General features: G+C 38.9%; 1 protein-coding gene across 2 annotated transcripts; it reads left to right on the top strand.

Annotated features, from left to right (window-relative positions):
* Positions 1-1,975: 1,975 nt before the first annotated feature.
* Positions 1,976-22,948, top strand: slc16a12b (solute carrier family 16 member 12b). Of its 2 annotated transcripts, none has more exons than XM_051674626.1 (7): positions 1,976-2,312; positions 4,184-4,438; positions 7,291-7,394; positions 9,277-9,420; positions 13,692-14,286; positions 21,172-21,431; positions 21,874-22,948. In XM_051674626.1, the coding sequence occupies exons 2-7, from the start codon at positions 4,329-4,331 to the stop codon at positions 22,104-22,106; spliced, it is 1,446 nt and encodes a 481-aa protein (XP_051530586.1). In that variant the 5' UTR covers positions 1,976-2,312; positions 4,184-4,328; the 3' UTR covers positions 22,107-22,948. The 2 variants fall into 2 exon arrangements, with proteins under 2 accessions (XP_051530586.1, XP_051530585.1); XM_051674625.1 differs by having other exon boundaries at positions 4,181-4,438.
* The last annotated feature ends 816 nt before the right edge of the window (positions 22,949-23,764 follow it).

The raw sequence follows: 23,764 nt of genomic DNA, 5'->3' as shown, positions 1-23,764 counted from the left end.
GCTAAATTACGACACATGCTCTCTGTTGCTGATGCTGAAGAACTAATTAATGCATTCATGACCTCAAGATTAGATTATTGTAATGCATTACTGGGAGGATGTCCATCAAAATCAATAAATAAACTTAAATTGGTTCAAAATGTAGCAGCCAGAGTGCTGACTAGAACCAAGAAATATGATCATATTAGCCCCATTTTATCATCATTACATTGGCTACCTGTTAAATTTCGTATTCATTTTAAAATTCTGTCAACTATGTACAAAACTTTGAATGGTCTAGCTCCACAGTACTTAAGTGACCTTCTACCATGCTATATTCCATCATGTTCATTACGATTGCAAAACTCTGGCCTGTTAATAGTTCCTAGAATATCAAAATCCACAAAAGGAGGTAGATCCTTTTCATATTTGGCACCTAAACTATGGAATAGTCTCCCTAACACTGTTCAGGACGCAGACACACTCACTCAGTTTAAGTCTAGACAAAAGACTCATCTATTTAGCCAGGCATACACATAATTTATCCATCAACTCACAATTAGGCTGCTTTAGTTAAGTCTGCCGGAACCAGAAACATTGATCATGATCTATAACTCTGCAATAAATTGAGTGGCATCTATGCTAATATTATTTTATTTGTTTCCCTGTCTCAACCTCGGGACTCCTATCCTGAGGTCACCAGAACCGGCCAGATCCAGCTCCATTCCTGCTTCGTGTTGGACTCCACTGCTACATGTCGCTGTGTGATGATGACTAATAGCAGCCGGTGCCAGCCAAACATCACTTCAGTCTATTACGATGGACTTCAGAGGATGAACTGATGCCAACTCCAACCATAAGACATGGGATACTTCATATGCCTTTGCCTGAACCTTGGACTTAGGATAGACCTCACCGAAATTACCAGCCAGGTTGAGCTGCGATGCACCTAACTGATCTCTGCCTGCATCACCTCGGCCTAATGATGGACTACACTCTTGAAATGGAAAACATAGACTATCATTTAATTGCCAACAAAACCCTTCATCAGCCAACTAACAAAGGATAATGCATCTATGTGAACTTCTGCAGTTAATCCAGGATGAACTTCAACGACATTAGTCATTAATCTTACAGTTCTTACAAAATTTTTGTTTAAACACTGACCCTTAACACTGACTTAGTTTAATAATTTTAAACCATGACTTGCACTATACATAAGTAATATTGGCATTATATTCATGTTGTTTAGCCAGAGGGGAACTGGCCCCCACAGTGAGCCTGGTTTCTCCCAAGGTTATTTTTCTCCATTAACAAACATCTTATGGAGTTTCGTGTTCCTTGCCACAGTCACCTTCGGCTTGCTCACTGGGGTTATAAATACAATTATTATTTAATTACTTATTTTTAAACACAATTCACAATCATATTTTATCAAACTACACAATGATGACTCTAAGACATTATAGATATTACAGTTTTTTTTTTTTTTTTTTTTTTTTTTTTTTTTTTTGAGTGCATGGTTTTTCATAGTTTAATATTGAAAGTCTGGGTCTGGGACAAGAATAAAACAATGTATAAAAAGGCGTTTTAAAAGTGGCATATACCAAAAATCAATCAATAGTGAAGGCATGGTAAGAAATAGCCTATCCAAGACGGTTTTAATGCAACCTTCATATAACAAAAAGAAAAAAGTTGAAATCTGTTAGTTTTAATAAAAATCAACCCATCGGACATGAAAGTGTCTGAAGTTGTAGAAACACCCTGTTAAGAAAACTCTTTGTTATTCACTTTTGTACCCAACAAATCGCCTAAAATAAAAAATAAAAATTAATTTAAAAAAATACAATAAAAAAATCTAACTTTACACCAAAGTTTGCTATATTTTCTCAAACAAAGCCCAGAGACATTGTAGTTGCAAAGCACGTTTGTAAACAGAGGCGTTGTTCTTTCACAACTTCAGAGCTGAGTCAGCTCCCAGCAGTGGCCTACCACAGCCCAGACTGAAAACGAGAAGGAAATCCTCACAATACCCTGCCATGCATAGGCTACTTGCATAATTCTTTTCACGTGTCAGGGGGAGTGGAGACAGAGGTAGATACTTTCACTGCTCGCACGCTGGAACACTTTGAAGTACAGCGGCCAGGATGTTCCCGCAGCTCCAGACTTGTTCCCAGCAGAAATCCGCACGATGATGATGATGACCATGAGCATGTCGCATCTACTGACTTATTTCAATGTGCAGAACTGGACCTGTTCATGTGTCTCTAGGATCGGAAAACAGACTTGAATGGGGAATGTTGGGACGGTGTCTGCGGTAGATTTATTAAATGGTAAGTGCTTCAAACGAGTTTGCCGCTTTCAGAAGTTTACCAAACATCTGGTGTGAGCGTCAACAAGTGAACGTACGCGTTCCAATGGTTAATACATGTTCATATTCAAAGAAAATACAACACACCATAACATTTTACCAGTTTTATTATTATTATTATTATTATTATTATTATTAGCCTATTATCATGAACAATTTCTGCCATCTAAAAGCCACTGTCTCCTTAAGGGCCGTTCGCTTCCCCCCCCCACAATTTTTTCCCTTTGTAAACATGCGCTAGACGGACGTCTTGGACCGTAACGCCGCGTCTTGGTGTTTTTTCAGCGTCTTGCGCAGAAGCGCCGCGTTTTTTAGACGCCTGATCAAGTTCTTGAACTTCAGCTTTTGAAAACGCGTCTCGGGTCGTGGTGTTGCATTGCTTTTGTAGCGCAAGAACGCGTTCGGTCTGAACGGCCACATAGGGGTCAAACTGTTGTTCAATTTTTTAACATTGTATAGGGTGGAACATATTTGATTGTTAGGCAAGTTAATTGCAAAAATTCTTTAATACGCACTTATGCTCAATGAAATAATAGACTATATACTGTAATAGTAAAATTATTGAATGAATTAAGAAAACTGAATAATTGAAAGCAAACATCAGAAATGTCCTCTTATGGCCCTTACTCAGCAAGACTATTGGTTGAGGTCTTTGAACTCTTTTAAATTAAACTTCTGAAGGGAAGCACTTTAAAATGCACCAGAGCAATTCTTTGCAAGTCCTTGCATGTGACTGGGCTTGCATGTCAAATATCAGATTTGAAACACCACGCATTGACAAGGCATACTTTAAATGGCTGTAGAGAAAAAACATTCCTTGAAATCAACTGGTGGCACAATTATACAATTGTTAAATATTAATTGAAAAGAAATCTGTTGATTTGTTGTCTTTTTTTCATGTTGCAGGAAAGCAATGTGTAATTGGGACTGTTCCTACAGAGAAGTTGTGCCAGCACAGACAATATCTAGACTAAAAGACTCATAAACTACAAGTTCAGTTGCATAATACGGAGGAAAAAAGCTGGCTTCATCTTATCCTGTACATTATGTACCAGGCATATTGCGCATGGCCAGATTTCATTGTTATTAGCGCCACACCAGTGTCACTGATTTGAATAGATTGTGATTTAGAAGTAACCTCAGCTCACTGCAGCTGCTGTTTTCTGCAGATGTAAAGAGAGATCACATTAACATAGATTTATAAAGGGGAATGACTGCAGAATTGAATCACAGATTTTTAAGGGATGATAGACGAGGGTTCATGAAGCCCTCCAAAATAGGGTCTAGCAACATTGTTGTTAATAACTATTGTCAGTATTGTCAGTGTGTACTGTAGGATATGAAAACTGGGTGATATTTAGAAACAGAAATCCAGTGAAAATGTTTTACTAAAATATTTTTTATTATTATTATTATATATTTTTTTTATACATGTCAATTTTGTTACAAAATTCCATCAAATTGAGTAATCTTTAATAAATTAAAATGTATAAAAAATTATAAAATGCATTATTTACACATTTAATTTGGTTAAACATTACACAATACAATTTTTATGGAATTTTGTTATGAAATAGAAATGTGTAAATCTTAAAAATAGGTTAATATTTTTTTGAGGTTCTCTGGCAATCGTTTGAAAGAACTTTTCACTGTGAGTCATTTGCTTGGCTCACTTTTTTCATGGACTGTCCACATTATAACATCAAACCTGGATGATGTCACATTTTCTGTGGACTCTTAAAGAAAAAATGCATCACACCTCCTGCCTGTTAATCATTTTAGCTGAGCTTGTTACATATTCCTGGTTGTTTTGCTGTGTGTTTTGCTCAGCAGAGTCACTGGCTGGGCCTCACATCTGCAGAAGGAATTCCATGAGCATTGAGTGTGGCGGCAGAGACGTGTAACGTGTGTTTGGGACTGGCTGCAGGGCTTTTGGAGTTTTGGAGGGGAGATATTAGCAGTGGGAAGGACGTATTCCATGGCTCAGGAAAAGAAGAAAGGAGGTGTCCTTCCTCCAGACGGTGGGTGGGGATGGATGATCGTAGCTGGCTGCTTTGTGGTCACTGTTTGCACTCGAGCTGTCACAAGGTAAACTTTGCTCCTTTTTTTTTTTTTTTTTGGAGGTCATGCTGTATATACCTGTATATATATACTGTATAAAACAAGAAGACAATTGCATAGGATGTTATTTAATATATATTAGTGATTTTATTTTAAGCTGTGAAGAAAAACCTTAGGTAGTTGACAGGTTACTAGACAAAAGCTGAAGAATATTTTGTTAATAATAATATCACTTATACACTCTATCCTTAAAGTGTTAGGATTTGTTCCACATATGGGTTTAACCTGATAAATAGTACATACTCTTTTAAATAAGTACAGTACATGATGTACAACAGAATGCTATATTTAGTTCATTCCACATTCAGAATTTCTTAGAATGAGTCATTGGTTCACAAAGTGACAAGAGCTATCTGGTGTTTCTGCAACAGCCTTTCAGGTCAGGTTACATTTGACACACTGGTAAACAACCTATAGACCTTCACACATGAAGCCATCATGGATGCAGATAACCCATTGTTGTTTTACGACCACTGTCTAGTAATTACTACTCATTGAAAAAGTTTTTCTTTAAACAAAGAGAAGAATATTTTTACTTTGTCGACTGCATTTTTTAAAAAATGTGCTTTGGTGTGGTAACATTTAAGTTAACTGATTTGATTCAAGTGGAAAAACACTGAATCAACCAGACTACATAAGGTTACACCATCTAAACTAACAGTAAGGGTTAGATCAGGTAGAAATAGTTCCTTAATGTAAAAATTGCAGGTCACCACTTTTTACAGTGAGGTTAACATGTTTGTTTGTTGTATAAATATTTGTTGTTGTAAGTGTCATTTGTTATTATGATATAGTTACATTTGTATCTAGTATAGATTAAATAATAATTTCTTATACTGTATGTTATTATGTATTTAATATCTTGTGAGATGATATTACCATATGGCGGTTGGTTGCTTCACCACAAAGCAGTATGTCCACCCTCGCCCAAGGCGAAGAATTTGTCAGACTGACAGGGTTTCATACAAATTAAAGCACTATAATTATGTCATTATGAGATTAAGATTTATGGGTACATTCCCTGTCACGCAAGGTGTGAAACATGAGAACCTGTGGAAAAGGTCTGCAAAGCTGCTGCTGCTGTATTATACAAAAGACAAGTGGACTGACACAGGAGACGAGCGGACTGGTGATAACACAACAGCTCTGTCATGTGACCTCTTACCTCTGAAACAAGGACCCTTTTGACCATTTCTTAAGTCTTGTAAAGATAAGTGGTAATAATCAACCTGAAGAGTAACAGATGATGAAACCTCTTAAAGGGCTTAAAGGGCAACCAGTGGTATTTGGGTGGAAAATGTGCTTTTTTTAACCACTTCTTTATCTTATATTCTCTTTTCTCTCCTTAAAGGGATAGAACCCCTAAATGGGAAATTCTGTAATCATTCCAAACCCCAGTGACTTTTTTCTTCTGTGGAACACAATAGGAAATGTGAGACCACATCCATACTAATCCGTTTTCAGTTTCCTAACGTCTTCGTTTTTCAAAGTGTGTGGTAATGGAGAGCGTTTCTTAAGGTGGAGGAAAACGGTGTTCTAGTGTGGAAACTTAGCTAAATTAATGCATTTTCAAATTAAAATGTATTAGTGTGGATGTGTACTGACTGCTGACTGATCATACTTTGAATTCGGCAACAGGAGGACGAAAGTTGTGATGCTAAAATCTGTCTCCACTCACCAAAATTTGAAACCACTGCCCCCAGTGGCCGTAGCTGGAAGTGTTGTTGAGGTGAAATATCCACAGGGTATAACCAAAAGAGAATTTATTTTTAGTTGTAAATGACAAAATACTGTCAACAGAAATGCATATTTTATTTACCCTACACCCTAACCCAAACCCTAAACCTAACCATCAGTGGAGTAAAAATAAATTTTAGATAAAAAATGCAACCACTGAATCTCACGTACCATTGTTTACATGAATGCGGTTACTTCCTGGTTTCCATGGGACCAGAACCCATGTCTTAGAGATTGCTCGCTCAATGAACTATCAGAAGCACGACATGGAAAATGAACACATTGGAATTTATTCAAAAATGTCTGATTGGGGATGCCACTTGTCAGTAATTGTCAGTAATTCAGTAGAATGGGGTCGATACATGGTACATGAACATTCGGAAGCAGCATGTTGATTTCCTTTGTGATCATTTTTGCTGACTGCCTCAGTTTCACTTTCATTGTGTGGAAAAAAAGAGCCTCTTCAACATTCTTCAAAACTCTTTGGAACAACTCTTTGGAGGTTGATTAAATGATTTTCATGTTTGGGTAAACTAACCCTGTAACCCCTTCAAAAGTTCTTAACAACTTTGTATTTGTATGTTATAAGACCTAGAGTGAGATTGTACCCTTTGAAGACTTGGGCGATCATGAGCAATATATTCAGTGTTTTCACACTGATTGTGGAACGGTTGGCTGAAGGACATCTCCTTCTTTGATGGCTGACTGCCAGACACGTCTGTCTGTGGCCAATGAGAGAAGACATGATAGTTACTGGTTGCCCACACTGAGTGCTGTGACCCGGCTGACCTGCCTGGTGATCTAGTTGTGTTTGTTCAGGTGCAGAGCACAGTCTTGTGCCTCATTAGCCCTGTCCCAGCCTTTCATATCCAAACAGTCATGATCTGCACGGCTATACATTATTAATGCCTGTGAATGGCACTCGGGCATAGTGTCTCTTGAAATCTGCTACCTCAGCATTGGACTTTAAAGCATGTTGTTATTCTGAATTATCACACTATGTTCCTTAAAACCCATACAATTTGTGTATTCTGTCTGAGTGTATCTTTGGTCAGAGTTGTGATGTCTCTTCTCTTTTCCAGATGCATCTCCATATTCTTCGTTGAATTTCAAATGCACTTTGCAAGAGATTACTCTGGGACGGCATGGATTCATTCGTTAGTGGACTGCACAACCATGCTTTGTGGTATGTAATAATCATACTGCATTCTCACAAAACACTGAAAACTATCAAAAATCACTGCATTTTGAAATCAGCTCCTCAGACATGCCTCAGACATGCGCACATAGAATATCCAGCCAGAATGCCGGTAAAGGTGAGCGAATTTTGGGTAGTGTGCAAAAATCTAGATGTGCCAATCAGGTTTTGCTTAAACCGTTTATGAGCTTTCCCCGATAACATTTTAATGCATTTACATGACCCAACATGCTATTAAGCATAATAACCATGTTTAACATTGCACATGTAAATGCAATCACAGTTGAACACTAAAGCCATCTTTTATGACTTCAGACAATAGTATGATACCACATGATGACGAAATCGACATATTGTTTCTGCTGAACTACTGACAAGCACAATCCCACATCAGATGTTTTTGTCGATTCAAACGCGATCACTTTTCCCTCTAGCACAACTGATAGCATGTTGCGTGAGCAACCTCTGAGACAGGGATTCTAGTCCCATGGAAACCAGGAAGTAATCGCATTCACATAAACAATGGTGAGCACAATACAGATGTTGCATTTTCATTCTAAAATAATATTATGTTCAGCATGCTTTTCCTGCTGGATGGCATATTTTGCTCTGGACATCTAAGATATAACATTGGTTTATTCAGCCAAGCAAGCTCACAGACAAGTAAAAAATGGCACATTTTTTAGACAACTGCTAAGTTAAAAGCAGATATAAAGTTTTTAGCTATTTGCGGCTTACAGCAGCAATGATCTGTGCATAAAAGTGATTTAATGACATACAGAAATCATATTTCATTTTGTGATTCGTTTGAATTTTTTCTTTTGAAAAAATGTCGAGCTGTGGTATTGGGGCAACAGAATAAACTGTACATTCACATTTTTGAGAATGAGAGCTTTCATTTGATATATGATTTGTCCATTTAAGTGCCATGTGAAAGACTTTTGTATTTATATTAATATTTGTATCCCATTACATCTAGGTGGAGCTAATTTGCGACGCAAAAATTTCATTATTTTGTTATTTTGTGTAACATAAATGCAAAAATGATAGTATTCTTTGAAAATGTCAGATTCTAAGCTTTCAAACGATACCTCATATGCCTGTATATGGGGACTTTAAAATTTGAAGTGTAAACGTTTTTCTCTATAGAGTTAAAATTTTGACCTAATGTCACTAAATTCACTGGCTCTTGCTTGAAAAAAAGATGTAGATTCTTTTTTACACTAAATACATCTCTACTAGCTGAATTCTGTTTTCTACATTGGTCACACATGTTTTACTTGAGAAGCAGAATCAGTTTTTTCCATCTGAGACAATACTGTTGCATAAGACACTAGGAAGACCTGTAGCCTGTGGGAGGCTCAAAACTTTCTCTTGAAGTCAGCAACATACAGCGAACATCTTGAGAGGACACACCAGTGTCGCAAGCCTGACCCAAAACAACAGGCCTGTTTGCTTTCATTACACACAGTGCTGTCTGTTAGAAGAAGCAATGTAAAAAATGACATTGCTAAGGAAAGGCCATCTTTAGGCTGTACCTGCTGACTAGTAAACAAATGTAAGGAAAGGTGTTATTACTTAAAGCCATCCAATAGCATGTTTGGCTAACATGTTCTTTTTTTATCACGAGTCTGATATGTTTGTGGGGCCGTTCAGCGGAGGTCTTTGGAAGCACATAGTTGCAATTTATGTAGATGTCATGACATAATGAGAGAGAGAGCAGCCTTGTCCATCATAGATGTACTAATTATTTTTAATTTACTACTTTTAGACTGATATTGTTCTCTGATGTTATTATTATTATTCTTTTTTTATTACTGTTCCGTATGACTTACTCAACATGCATGTTTATGTACATTTTATTTTGCAGCTCCACTTGGAAGCCTGATCGGGAATCGGTTGTCATGTCGCATAGCTGTAATACTAGGAGGATTCCTGGCCTCCATAGGACTAGTTCTCAGCTCATTTGCAACCAGTCTGGAATACCTTTACCTTACCCTGGGAGTGTTAACTGGTAAGACTTCTAAAAATAAAACACTGACCTACAGACCCATTTACTGCACTTAGTGTATGGAAGCAATGTTGGCCTACACTGAAAAAAAAAAGAAAAGAAAGAAGGAAAGAAAGAAAGAAAATATGCAGTTGTTACCAAATTCTGTCATAATTCACTCGCCATCATGGCCCGTATGACTTTCTTTCTTCCATGGAACATGAAAGGAGATTTCACAATGATAATCTCTCATCATTTTCTCACCTTTATGTGGTCTCAAACGCATACTACTTTCTTCTGCAGAACACAAACAAAGATATTTTATTGGAGATATGTGCAGATTCTGGCCAAAAAAGGTGTTGTTGAATAAGTTGCGGTGGTTCAAAACAGCTTTGCCAGTCGCAACCTTTCAGAAAGACTTTGTACCAGCTGTGAAACACCTTCATACTGCCATTGATCTTCTTCAGATGATCTTACGTGGATTCTTGTCACAAAATTCAACATAAAAAACAGTAACATGGTTAGTGGTGCATAAAATGGCCACTTATAGCATGTTAGCATTAGCTATCTATCTATCTATCTATCTATCTATCTATCTATCTATCTATCTATCTATTATTTAAATCATCATTGAGTGGTTAAAACAGTTTATACCACGGGTGTGTTGAATGCTTGATTCTGATCTTTTTTAGGTGCGCAATTATTTTTCAAGTAAGCGCACGGCTATGAAGTAGTTCCAGGTCTTCACCGCATAACGGTTCCATATCACTCCACCAAGTTAACTTAAATAACGAAAAAGTTATAGGCTAGCCTGCAGTGTCCACCACAGCATACAGATCAAACAACAAACAAAAGATCAAACATCAAACAAATAGTGATGTCCAGTTCGTGAACGAATCGTTCTTTTGAACTGGTTATTTTTAGTGAACGAGTTGAACTAGTTCACCAAATCGAACTGAATCCTTTGAAACAGTTCGCGTCTCGAGTCAACACTGATCCACAAGTTACTATATCTTAACCTGTCTCTTGGGTGTGCCTGACACTTCGAATCGAAATGAGCCGATATCCGGGAGTAATATGATCCTAGAACTGGTGATATCTGCTTTTGCCAGCTCTTCTTTACAATTAACTGCTCCAAATAGTTCACAAATCAGACTAAACACTCAGGTCGCAACAGTTCTAGAGTCAACAGTACACTGAACTGAGAATCGCCTTTTTTGGAGGTGTCTGACATCCTGAGAACCGATGAGCTGCTGACATTGAGCATGTGTGTGATTAAGGGGCGAAATGTATGTTTCAGTTGTATTTTGCTGAACAACAGAGAGTGTAACAAATAAAACATACTGGAAATATGTTTATGACTTGATTGTATTACCATTTTATCAACATATGAAGATGATCCAGTCTACAGATATTATTTGCAGCTTTACGAATAAGTGCCTTGGCTTCCAAATTTGCTCATGTGAATTATGAGTTCGACATTGTTACATTTTAATGAGTTTTTTGCTAGTTTCTCCACAATCTCTTTTCCTTCTACTCCTACATGTGCAGGAACCCAGAAAAAACGTTTTGTTTGTTGTTTCAAAAAAGTTTCCTTGATGTTTTCTTGATTATGCAGTGTGTACAAGAGTTTTTCATATATTATGTCTTATCTACAGTCAGAATGTGCAAAATGCAAACTTTTCAGGGCTGCTAGAGAGTCTGTGCAAATGACTACTTTGTCAAGTCTGACTTTTCCACCCAATGGAGAGCCAAATATATTGCCACCAACTCAACCGTAAACACCATTAAATTGTCTGGTGCTCTCTTTTTAATAGCTGCCTGATATTTCGGTACATACACAGCTGCTCCTGCTTTTCCAGATGCTGGGTCTTTTGATCCATCTGTAAAGATTTCTACCATATTATTATATTTTTGTTTAATATATTGATTAAGTATACAATCCTCTGTCAAGTCCTTGTTTTCTTTGATATGTTCTTGTAGAAGTGTATCAATGCAAGGCATAGGAAATAAACACGGTGGAACTACAGGTAATGGCACCCTTGTCTATATTTTCTTTGATCAAGATCCATTGATTGGGCGGTTCTATTTCCTGTCCATCCTAAGCTCTTGATGCTGCCTTGTGTGTGTTCACACAGATTTTGTGGGATGCACATCATTGTGTCCTTTTAATGATACCCAATAAGCCATTGATAGTTGTTGACGCCTGACTGTCAGTGGCATTTCACCCATCTCCACTTGCAGGGCATTTACAGGAGATAAAAAAGCCTCGCAACATATTCTAAGAGCCTGCGTCAGCACCACATCTATTTTCTTCAGTAGTAAATCACTTGCTGTTCCATATGCCATGCAACCATAATCAACTGCTGATCTTATAAGCGCACAATAAATGTTCTTGAGTGAATTGTGGCTTGCTCCCCACTCACATCCTACCAGGCATCTCATAACATTTAGTACTCTTTTACACTTTGTAATCAGTTTTCCAATATGTATGGTAAAGGTCAACTGTTTGTCTAGCCACACTCCCAAAAATTTCATATAATGTGAAAAAAAAACATTAAACATTATTTGGGTTTTAGCTGTTGACAGGTGAAATCCCCATTTTATTGCCCACTCCTCAACCTGGTGTATCGCTAACTGGACCTTTTTTGCAGTGTACAAGATATTCCGTCCTCTCTTCCACACTGCCCATCATCAGCATAAAGCGATCGTCCCATACTCGGTTCACATGCTTAAAGATATCATTGATCATTATGTTAAATAAAAGAGGGCTGCATACACTTCCTTGGGGTGTTCCATTTTCAATTGGATAGCTGTTAGAATACGATGTTCCCACCCTGATCTGTATGTTCGGTTATAAAAAAAATCCATCACCCAATTATATAGTCTACCACCAATACCCTATGAATTTAATTTAATCAGAAGCCCCTCTTTCCATAACATGTCATAAGCTTTCTCCACATCAAAGAATACAGATTCTTTGCATACTTCAGCCTTTCTTATATCTGATTCCAGGCAAAGTCCACTGTAGTTCGACCTTGCTGAAAACTACTTTGATATGGAGAAAAAAGGTTTCTGTCTTCAATAAAATGCATTATTCTGTCAGTTATCATTCTTTCCTTAAGCTTACACATATTTGATATTAGTGCTATTGGTCTATAGCTAGTGGCTTCCGAATGGTCTTTACCAGGTTTTTTAATAGGAATGACAATTGAATGTTTCCAGCTAGAGGTTATCCACACTTTGTTGTACAATTCCAGATGAACTTTACACGCCTCATCAGACAGATGTTCAGTCATGCTGTAACAAATCTCATCATCCCCTGGGGATGTTTTCATTGCTCCAGCAATAGCTCTTTTAAGTTCAAATAATGTGAATGGAACATCCATAAAGCTTTCATTCATATTACACTTCTCTAACACATCCGGATTTTCTCTTCTTACTGTCTCTCTGGATTTCTTAGCTTCTTCTGTCAAATTACTATTACTATGTACCTTAACAAACATTTTAGCTAACATTTCAGCTTTATCTTTGTTAGAAATAGCCATTTCTTCACCATTTTTAAGTACAGGCATAGTGTAGTTTTTCCTGATTCCTCCCATTTTCCTTATCATATCCCAGATGTCAGATATCTGTGTTTCCCCACCAATAGAATTACAAAAATCCTTCCAATATTTCTGCTTTGCAGCTCTAATAGTTCTGTTGCTGTTCTCTAACTGTTGCTTGAGCTTTTTTATAATTAACAAGATCATAAAAAGCATATGATGATTTAACTTTTCTAAATGCATTATTTCTAGCTTTAGTTGCCTCACGGAAAACTGGGCAGTGCGCAAATAGGGCATTTAATTAAAATTACCAAGCGGGAATGTTTTTAAAACACTGAGGGATAAAACAATTCAAATCTAAAGTGATATTCAATGATAGACTGACAAAACATTGTGTAAAATGATGAATAAAAGTAAATTTATGCTTACCTTTTCAATGGGGAATTCAATGAAAGTGAATGGTGACTGAGACTGTCAGTCTCTTACATTCTGCCTAATATTTCATTTTGTGTTCCATGGAGGAAAGTAATATGGGTTTGGAACAAAATTAGGGTGAGTAAATGATGGCAGAATTCATTTTTTGGTGAACTAAGGAGCTATTACTATTATTTGGTCTTATTAATTATATTTTTGACTTTAATAAAACCAGTTAATTTCGATGTTACCATATGAAAAAAAATTCAGTGTAACATATGGTATGTTTACAGTTTTATTTTAACCCCTCAGGATAAGTTTTCCCAATTTTTTTAGGTCTTGGCTTTGCTCTTTGTTATACTCCGGCTATTGCCATGGTTGGAGTGTATTTCTGTGAGAGGAAGGCTTTGGCCTATGGCATTGCCATGTCTGGCAGTGGCATTGGGACCTTCGTCCTAGCCCCGGTAGTGCAGCTGCTAATCGAGCACTACTCATGGCGGGGGGCCCTCCTCATTCTGGGTGGCTTTGTGTCTAACCTGTGTGTATGTGGAGCTCTGTTACGTCCCATCATTCTAAAGGAAGAGGAGGCCTGTCCTCTTCCTGTGGACTCAGAATGTGGTTATGATGTTAAACTGCCAGTGGTAAACGGTATCCATACGGTGATGACTGCAGGCGATAAATTAAAAGTGGACACCAAACAACGCTGCCTTCAGTCCATGCAGGAATACAGCTTCCTGCTCATGCCTGACTTCCTGGTGCTGGCTGGCTCCTTCTTGCTCCTGGCTAGTGGCTGCAGCCTGCCATTTGTGTATCTAGTACCATACGCACTGGATGTAGGTGTCAGTCATCACCATGCTGCCTTCCTAATGTCCATATTAGGAGTCATTGACATCATTGGGAACATCACATTTGGCTGGCTTACTGACAGGAGGTATGTTGTTTTGTGCAATGCGATAGTGTTCCATTACAATCCAAAACAGGAATAACTTGTTTGAGCCACAACTTGTTTGTTTACTCTCTTTAGAGATAATTATGAATAAATTTCTACACTGCAATGGGTTTTTTTTTTCTTATTCATTATTTTTGTCTTGTATTTCAGAAAGAAATATCTATAAACATCCTTAAAACAAGATACATTTACATGTGAAGTACAATGACATAAGATATTACAGGAATATTCCGGATTCAATACAATTTAAGCTCACTCTGCAATTGTGGCATAACATTGATTAACACAACATTAATTTCAGCTTGTTCCTTTCTTTTCTTTAAGGAAAAAAAAAGGGAAAATCTGGGTTACAGTGAGGCACTTACAATAGTTATAGGGGTCAATCGATAAACATACTCATTGTTTCAAAAGTACAGCCACAAGATGTAAACAATATGCGTGTTAACAAGATTTCAATGTGATTTAGCCTACTAAACATACTAACCTTTTCTGTATACTTATAACCAATTTTACAACTTCATTGCCCTGATGACGTAACGCCATTAACCCTAAAGCGATCGTAAAAACAACAATGTAAACAACTTTACAACTCAAATAATACGTTTTAACAGAATAATTAATGTGCTTTTACAAAATAAGCTTCATGTTTTTGCCTTTACACCTTCCAAAAATTGGCTCCATTCACTTCCATTGTAAGTGCCTATGTTTACATGCACTCATTTTTGTCAATCTGAATAAATTCAGTCCGATTGCAAAATCTGTCCCCTAAACTTTGCAGTCCGATACAAATATTTGTTTACATGTGCATTACATGTATTCCGAACCAAATTTCTGCACATGCGAAGAGCGTCAGTCGTTGCGTTCTGAAGAAGCAGAGAAAGTGAGAATGGCACCAAAGTCCGTAATTGCCCTTTTTGCTTTGTTGAGATATCTAAAAAATACATATATATGCCAGAAAAGCTTTCTTCTTATGTTACTCACTCTACTCGGCAAATGAAGAGTTAGAAGCAACGTCTAATAGCCTACCCTGTCTGACTTAACCGTGTATTTGCCTCATGCCCATTACTCCTTCAGTATAACTGCAGACATCTCTGGATGTGAGTACGAAGTAAATACAGGTGGATGAGAGTTGTCCTTAAAGGAGTTTAAAGATGTGGAATGGTAACAAAATAATAGGGACTTTAAGCAACATCTGCGGGCGGGACGCTACGCAAAAATCACTAAGCAATAATGACGTGTCATGGTTTTATGTGTTTTGGTCTTATGTCTTTAGTTCCTGTTCCTGTTCAGGTTATGTGGTTTCATGTCGTGTGATTTCCTGTTTCCTCATGTGTTCCTGGTCATTTGATATCCTGTTCCCCTCCATGTTCATGTGTCTTGTTTTCATTGGTTCATTGTCTTATCTCTTTAATACTTCTGTCTGTTCATTGGTTGTCTTGTTACCCTTGTCTATGTATTTATTCCTTCATGTTTGCCATTGTTCAGTGTCAGGTATTGTTTGTGTAACATCGTGTTATTGTTTATGCCAAGTTCATAATCTAGTCATGTTAAGTCAAGTCAAGTTCATGTTTATGTTTTGTTCAAGTCAAGTTTAGTCAAGTTCATGTTTTTGTTCACGTTTGGAGTTATGGTTTTTGGATATCACGTTTGTAAATAAAACTGCTCCTGGGTTCATCACACATCATCGTCTTCTTCATCTTTGTCATTGCCAGCGACAGCATTACAGAATACCTGACCATCGCAAGATGAACTCAGCAGTTCAAATCCTGCGTCTTCACCAGGGGAATCGATCCCTGGAAAATTATGTGGAGGACTTATGCGCTCTGGCCTGCCGGGTGGACTTTAATGAAGTTGTCCTCAAGGACATTTTCCAGGTGGGATTGTGTGAGCCGGTTCCTCCTTGATGCCTGGCGGTCACAGTCCCCTCAATCTGGCTCAGTATATCAACCTTGCCCTGCAGATAAGTGGTTCTACATTCACTGTGGGGGAGGCGGATGCCGAATCGGAGTCCCACGTCATGGCTACCAAGCCCGAGTCCCACATCATGGCTGCCAGGCCCATGTCATGGTCGATGAGCCAGCGCCTATGCCTGTAGCCTCAACCGTCCCTGTAACCATGCTCCCAGCTGTCCTGAAAAATAGGAGAAGGAAAAGGACACCTTTTCCCCAGTCTCAGCCTGTACTCACGACCACAGAGTTCATTCCCCAGTCTCAGCCTGTACTCACGATCATGGAGGTCATTCCCCAGTCTTAGCCTGTACTCACGACCACGGAGGCCGTTCCCAAGTTTCTGCCAGTGTTCATAACCACAGATGTCGTTCCCAAGTCTTTGCCCATGCTTACGACCACGGAGGTCGTTCCAGAGTCTCTGCCAGTGTTCATGACCATGGAGGTCGTTCCAGAGTCTCTGCCAGTGTTCACGACCATGGAGGTTGTTGCCAAGTCTCTGCCCATGCTCACAACCACGGAGGTCGTTTCCCAGTCATTCAGGACTCTTAGCCTCAAGCCTTCCACGGCTTAGCCCCTCAAGCCTCCCACGGCTCCGCCTTCCACGGCTTCACCCCTCAAGCCTCCCACGGCTCTGCCTTCCACAGCAACACCTCTGTCAGCTCCAAGCCATGTCACAGCCATGCCTCGGCCTGCTCCATGCCATGTCACAACCACGCCTCTGCCTGCTCCATGCCATGTCACAGCCACACCTCGGCCTGCTCCATGCCATGTCACAGCCACGCCTCTGCCTGCTCCCTGCCATGTCACAGCCACGCCTCGGCCTGCTCCCTGTCATGTCACAGCCACGCCTCGGCCTGCTCCCTGTCATGTCACAGCCACGCCTCGGCCTGCTCCCTGCCATGTCACAGCCACGCCTGAGTCAGCTCCCTGCCATGTCACAGCCACGCCTGAGTCAGCTCCCTGCCATGTCACAGCCACGCCTGTGTCTGCTCCCTGCCATGTCACAGCCACGCCTGTGTCTGCTCCCTGCCATGTCACAGCCACGCCTGTGTCTGCTCCCTGCCATGTCACAGCCACGCCTGAGTCTGCTCCCTGCCATGTCACAGCCACGCCTGAGTCTGCTCCATGCCATGTCACACCTCAGCCTGCTCCTTGCCATGTCACAGCAACGCCTCAGCCTGCTCCATGCCATGTCACAGCAACGCCTGAGCCTGTCACAATAACGCCTCAGTCTGCTCCATGCCATGTCACAGCCAAGCTTCATTCTGCTCCATGCCATGTCTCAGCCAAGCCCCAGACTGCTCCATGCCATGTCACAAGCAAGCCTTTTCTCCACAGTCCTGGCCCGCCTCTGTTCCACGGTCCTGACCTGCCTCTGTTCCACGGTCCTGGCCCGCCTCTGCTCCACGGTCCTGACCTGCCTCTGCTCCACGGTCCTGACCCGCCTCTGTTCCATGGTCCAGGCCTGCCTCTGCTCAATGGTCCAGCACTCTTGTCTGCCATGGCCAACGAGTCAGCATCCACACTTACTACGGCCAAGTCAGGATCCTGCCGTACCATGTTACCATGTCATGCCATGTAACCATGTCAAGTCGCCACACCCCCCCCCCCCCCAGCTCCCTCTTGAACTCTGTGTTTTTTGTTTTGGGGCGTCGGGAGCCGCCCCTAGTGGGGGGGATATGTCATGGTTTTATGTGTTTTGTTCTTGTTTTCATGTCTTTTATTTTAAAGTTTTTTCCTATTCTTGTTCAGGTCATGTGGTTTCATGTCATGTGATTACCTTTTTCCTCATCTGTTCCTGGCCATGTGATATCCTGTTCCCCTCCATGTTCATGTGTCTTGTTGTCACTGGTTCATTGTCTTATCTCTTTATTAGTTCTGTCTGTTCATTGGTTGTCTTGTTACCCTTGTCCATGTATTTATACCCTCATGTTTGCCATTGTTCAGTGTCAGGTATTGTTTGTGTAACGTCGTTTTATTGTTTATGCCAAGTTCATAGTCAAGTCATGTTAAATCAAGTCAAGTTCATGTTTTTGTTCATGTTTGGAATTATGTTTTTTTGGATATCACGTTTGTAAATAAAACTGCACTTGGGTTCATCACACATTATCATCTTCATCGTCTTTGTCATTGCCAGCGACAGTGTTACATGATGGCGGAACGGAGCATTTAATCATTCAAGAAAAAAAGGTAAGCTATTTTAAAAAGCAAGAGACGGGATGCTTGCAGTGTTAAATTTCTTTCAGAGGAAGAGTTTTATCTTGTATGAAATAAATAGCCAACATAACCTAAAAAGCCTATTATTAATAGGCTAATAGGCTACTGCTATTTTTTTTATTTTTTTTAATCAAAGCCTATAACCGCATGTGTAATTTAATATACGTTTTGAGGAGGATATTTAGGCTGTTTACCATGTTCACTTTGCATCATCTCTTGTAAAACATAATCTAACATTTACTGTCCTAATCTGTCACGTACGATCGACTGTCACTATGGCAAAGAAGAAATGCTTTAGAAATGATGGAAGTCACGTACACGCAATGGAACACAGAACGCCATAACCGCACCTGCTGCTTAAAGTCCATATTAAGAATGACACAGTGTTCTTTTTGCTTTATGTAGGCCTATGTCATGAAAGAACATACAGTATGTGCCCTGCAGAATATTCAGTGCGAGCCCGCATACCCTTTATAATGCATTTTGTCATTGCTTTGTATAAATTAGGTTCCCACGAGGAGTATCGTATAAACATACATGGGGGCACAGAAATCTGCCTAATACAACCTTTATATAGGGGGGTCCGAGGGTGTGCTCCCCAGGGAGATTTTTTTTTGTAAAAACAACACTCCAAAGCATTCAATTCTGGTGACTTTGAGAGAAGCATCATCGAGTGTGAGTAGCATTCATGTAACTATTGGCTAAAAGCATTTCTTCCAGTAACCATTCAGAACAAACGCGTTCTCTGTTCTGTGCCTGGAATTGTGCATTGTGAATTGTGTATTACCGGGTTCGACTTAAAGCATTGCGGGTAAGTATCTGTGCAATTGTGCGGTCAGCTCGGGGGGGCGGGGAATCTGGCCCAGAAGTTGTCTGCATATTGCTGCCCCCTTCGGCATATCACAGCGCCGTTTTGTGGCCCCTTCTGCATAACGCGGTGGCCCATTTAAGCTTATCGCGGCCCATTAGGCCCCGTTTTGCGGCCGGCCCACCGGTAAAAGTCTCGGTTCTCCCGATGGCCAGTCCACCCCTGGTTAGCAAGGTTGAGCTCATTTGCTGAATTGCTAATTATTTTATGAGTAGCATTCATGTAACTACTGGCTAAAAGCATTTCTTCCAGTAACCATTCAGAACAAACGCGTTCTCGATCCAAAAAAAAAAAAAAGCAAAACGTACAAAAACAAATAGAGCAGAACGCAGGTGTCTCGAGATGCATTTTTATCAGTTGAATTTCTTTATAACTTGACATGGCGTCTAAAAATGCATCGCTCCCGTTAGAAATGCTAAAAACACAGTGAAACGTGACACAGTTGTCAAAAGACATCCATCTAGCGAATGTTTACATGGAAAACGATTGAAAAACAGCGCGAGCGGGCGCACGAACACGTTCAGTTTGAACAGCCCCTTATTCACATGACACATCACTAGCTAGTTTCTCAAAGACACCTCTCAAAAAGTCAGCCTTTTGTTTTAGTTGACTGTAGGTAAATTTACACTGTCTCCAGCGCTGTATTCGTAAATATCCCGACACTGTTTTACTGTGTGAGAAACTGCTCCAAATGATTCAGCGAGCGCTTTGAACGAACTGTACTGAATCACGAATCGATTCAGACCGTTTTGCAAGCCCGTTTGGCCAGTTCACTGAAAAGAACCGACTCAAATGAATTATTAATTCGCAAATTGGACATTGGTAGTTACTTTATACAGCCAACAAAAATACGGGACACATTTCATGATTGGTGAAATATTCTGAGAGCAAATGTTTCTCAGGTCAATCGGAGCGCTCATGGCACGCACACATACAGCTGCAGGCGGCACTGTAAACATACATATGCACCACATCTCTGCACATGAGCGGAAATTAGTCGGAATCAAATGTTTACATGGCTAATATTTTTCTTTTAATCTGATTATTTTAAGTCAACACCACCCCCTTCAATCGGATGGAAATTTAATTCAGATCCAGCTCAATTGGATAATTGTTTGTGTTTATGTGAAGGCTTTTCAATCCGATTGAGCTATCAGTCCGATTCAAGACGGATTATTTGGTTGCATGTAAACGTGGCTAGTCTGTAACCTCAGTGTTTGCTTTTTTAAAGGAGGGAGGAGTTGAAATAATTTTTTTGTGGTAATCAGCATTATGCCACAAATGCTGTTGATTGAGCTTAACTTGTATTGAACCCGGAGAAATAAAAAAAAATAAATAAAAAAAATTGAGGCTTTTACTTAAAACAAGAAAAAACGATTTGCCAGTGGGCTAGGAATAAGAAAAAGAATTCAATGGCAAAATAAGTTTATTTTTCTATCCTCATTAGCAAATAGGTTTTTCTTGTTTTAAGCATGAATATTACAAATTTTGGTTTCACTAAAAACAAGGGTTAATGTCTTGTAAATACATCTTGGTTACTGGTAAAACAAGACAAATGAACTGATTTTTTTTTATTTTATTTGTTTATTTTTTTATGTAAGCACCAATATTGTAATAAACAATATTGTTTATTAGAATATTGTTAATTATAATATTAGAATGAGAATAGAAAACATTCAATTTTATGGGTGTTAATTTACAAGTTTGTACTTGTCATGGTTTTTCCCCCAGAGAGGTCAAAAATCTAAAAAACTATTCAGGTTTTAAGAAAACACAAAGAATGTCGATAGTGTTTCTGATTATGCTGACTAACCCTTTCTGTATCTCTTCTAGATGCCTGAAGAAGTATAGGAATATATGCTACATGTTTGCAGTGGGAATGGAGGGACTATGTTGTCTGTTTACCCCACTCTTACGCACATTTATCTTGCTGGTCCCCTTTTCTGTGCTCTACGGGTACTTTGATGGAGCCTATGTTACCCTTATTCCTGTGGTGACATCAGATGTTGTAGGGTCAACTTACCTTTCTTCAGCTCTTGGGATTGTTTACTTCCTTCATGCTGTTCCCTATCTGGTCAGTCCACCCATTGGAGGTGAGAACCACACAATTCTGAGACTAACTTTGTGAAAATAATTTTTTTAAATCAATTGTAGATGAATTAGTTTCATTACAAGTGCAAAGCTGTTTATTTATACACAGAGACAAGTAGAAAATATTGTCTGTATGGTAATTCACGGCATGCCAAAAATGCGGTACATAGACAATGGTTTAAGAATAACCCAGACTATACTTTTAATAAAGAACCATTTGCCACAGTTTTCACTTTTACGTGACATGTGCATTATAAAAGTAGGCCATTACATGGTTTCACAGGAAAGAGACGTTAACAATTAATATAAAGAGACACATTAACCAATCAAACCTTTTCACCACACTGAAAAACTGATAGTCTGTACTACAAAGACTGCATTCATATGACAAAATGTAATCAACTCTGTGAGGTAATCATGTAATTTGGGGATTTTGTTTCTTAGGTTGGTTGGTAGACACCACAGGGACTTACACAGCGACATTCTTTCTGAGTGGCTTTGCCCTGATTGCCAGTTCTCTCCTGCTGTTCTCAGTCGCCATCATTCGCTATTGCCAGAGAAACCATAAGAACAGCCTGAGCAAAGACCCAAAATTGGAGCCATGTAAAGGCAAACAAGTGGACTATTATACTCCAAAAAATAAAGACTTGATGATAATTATCCCAGCCACTTTGTAGCATTGGACAGGGGCGTTTTTGCTGTTTAATTAACAGCAAAAACTGTTTGTGTGTAAAAATGTTTGTGCCTTTTTACTGTTTCTCTTTTAAAAGCATTTCATTCTCATCTAGAATGGCAAGTTTTACAAAGGAGTAGCTAAGCTGATGCACACTGCATCAAGATTTATTTTTAAGTATTTTCTCCATGTTTCTCATACCTCATGTATCAACAAGGAGTGTGTTTTCCTTTTGTAAATATGTCTGTTTTCTTGTGGACCACAGAATTACGGAATTGTAACTCAAGTTGGAGTAAGTTCTGTTTCAAGTCAGGAGAGGGCAGTGTTGATCCCTAGACTTCTGAGCAGCCTGGGTTGGATGGAAAGCAAATCCACCCCTAATCTGCAAATGGTTTGTTGTGTGAAATTATTGCTCAAAAATAATATGTACATATACGTGTATAAGCATCTTATGTCCATGAGTGGTACCAGTACCAATTAAAAAAAAAAAAAGAGTTCTTTGTATCTCCAAAAGGATCTTGACAGCTCGAAAATGTTATTTGTAAATATAAAAGGAGGAACCTCTGTAATCTTTCCCTTGGCTAACTGTACATTATATTTGATCTAATAACATCAGCAAAGAGGTTTTTTATTTATTGCCTTTTTTCTGCCACATCAGGTAGACATGTGTTGTCTTAAACTAAAGCAGTAAAATAAAGTTTTCTAATGCCTATAAATTCTATAACATCAACTTAAGTGTGTCAAGCAACATGATCAGTTTATGAAGTTAAACAAGCAAAAACAAAAATGATTGATACTTGTTCATTTACCTGTGCACCTGCCATTGTATTAAAGAATACTATACTAGTACTGTACATTTTAATGAAGTATTTTACAGATTTTATTAGTTCTTATAAATGTTGGTAATGTTCAATTTGAACTTTTACATGTAACAAAAAGGATAGCACGCTCACTACAACTAGACAAAGGAAAATATTGCATACATTTTTTAACACAAGCATTAAATTAAAATACATACACCTGTATAGGGAGCTTTGTTTTATAGGACTTTTTTGTAGTCTACAGTACTACAAAAATATGCCTCTCTGCAGATGTTTGAGTTTGTTGAATTATTTAAATCAATTTTATTTAAATGTATCACTACCTAGAGATAAGAACTACTATGCACTACATGGTAGTGACTTGGAATGGCATTATTATTATATTGTCAAAATAGCAATCTTCTGGGGCTCTATTAAAGAAACATCCAACTATAGATCCTATCTTATCTGTTTAGTAACCTTGGAGTTTAGAATCTAAATTTGAACTTCTCAGATCTTAATTTAATATTTAAAGGAAAAGTTCACCCAAAAATTATAATTCTCTCATCATTTACTCACCCTCAAGCCATCTCAAACTCATATGACTTTTTTTCTTGGAAATAATTTGATACTTGTTTTTTTGTCCATACAATGTAAGTTAAAGGGGTCCAAAAATTTAAAGTTCTAAACAGGACATAAAGTCAGCATTCCCTGTTTCGCAGACAGGTGCAATTTACACCTAATGCAAATAGTCACTGTCAGGGGTGGACTGGGAAGAGAAATCAGCCCTGGGTTTGAAATGAAAAACAGCCCAAAACTTCCAATTCTCCCTATGGCCAGTCCGCCCCTGGTTATTGTTGCT

This window comes from Myxocyprinus asiaticus, chromosome 36 (assembly GCF_019703515.2).
Source record: "Myxocyprinus asiaticus isolate MX2 ecotype Aquarium Trade chromosome 36, UBuf_Myxa_2, whole genome shotgun sequence".
In the NCBI taxonomy this organism is placed as follows: Eukaryota; Metazoa; Chordata; class Actinopteri; order Cypriniformes; family Catostomidae; genus Myxocyprinus; species Myxocyprinus asiaticus.
Note: the sequence above shows the minus strand (reverse complement) of the source record. Positions and strands in the feature narration are given on the sequence as shown.

What these genes read in the sequence shown, in the direction of transcription:
- slc16a12b (XM_051674626.1), top strand. Translation starts at nt 4,329, where the DNA reads ATGGCTCAGGAAAAGAAGAAAGGAGGTGTCCTTCCTCCAGACGGTGGG. An exon ending in TACCCTGGGAGTGTTAACTG is followed by an intron (nt 9,421 to 13,691) that starts GTAAGACTTCTA and finishes CAATTTTTTTAG; the next exon opens with GTCTTGGCTTTGCTCTTTGT. An exon ending in GGCTGGCTTACTGACAGGAG is followed by an intron (nt 14,287 to 21,171) that starts GTATGTTGTTTT and finishes TATCTCTTCTAG; the next exon opens with ATGCCTGAAGAAGTATAGGA.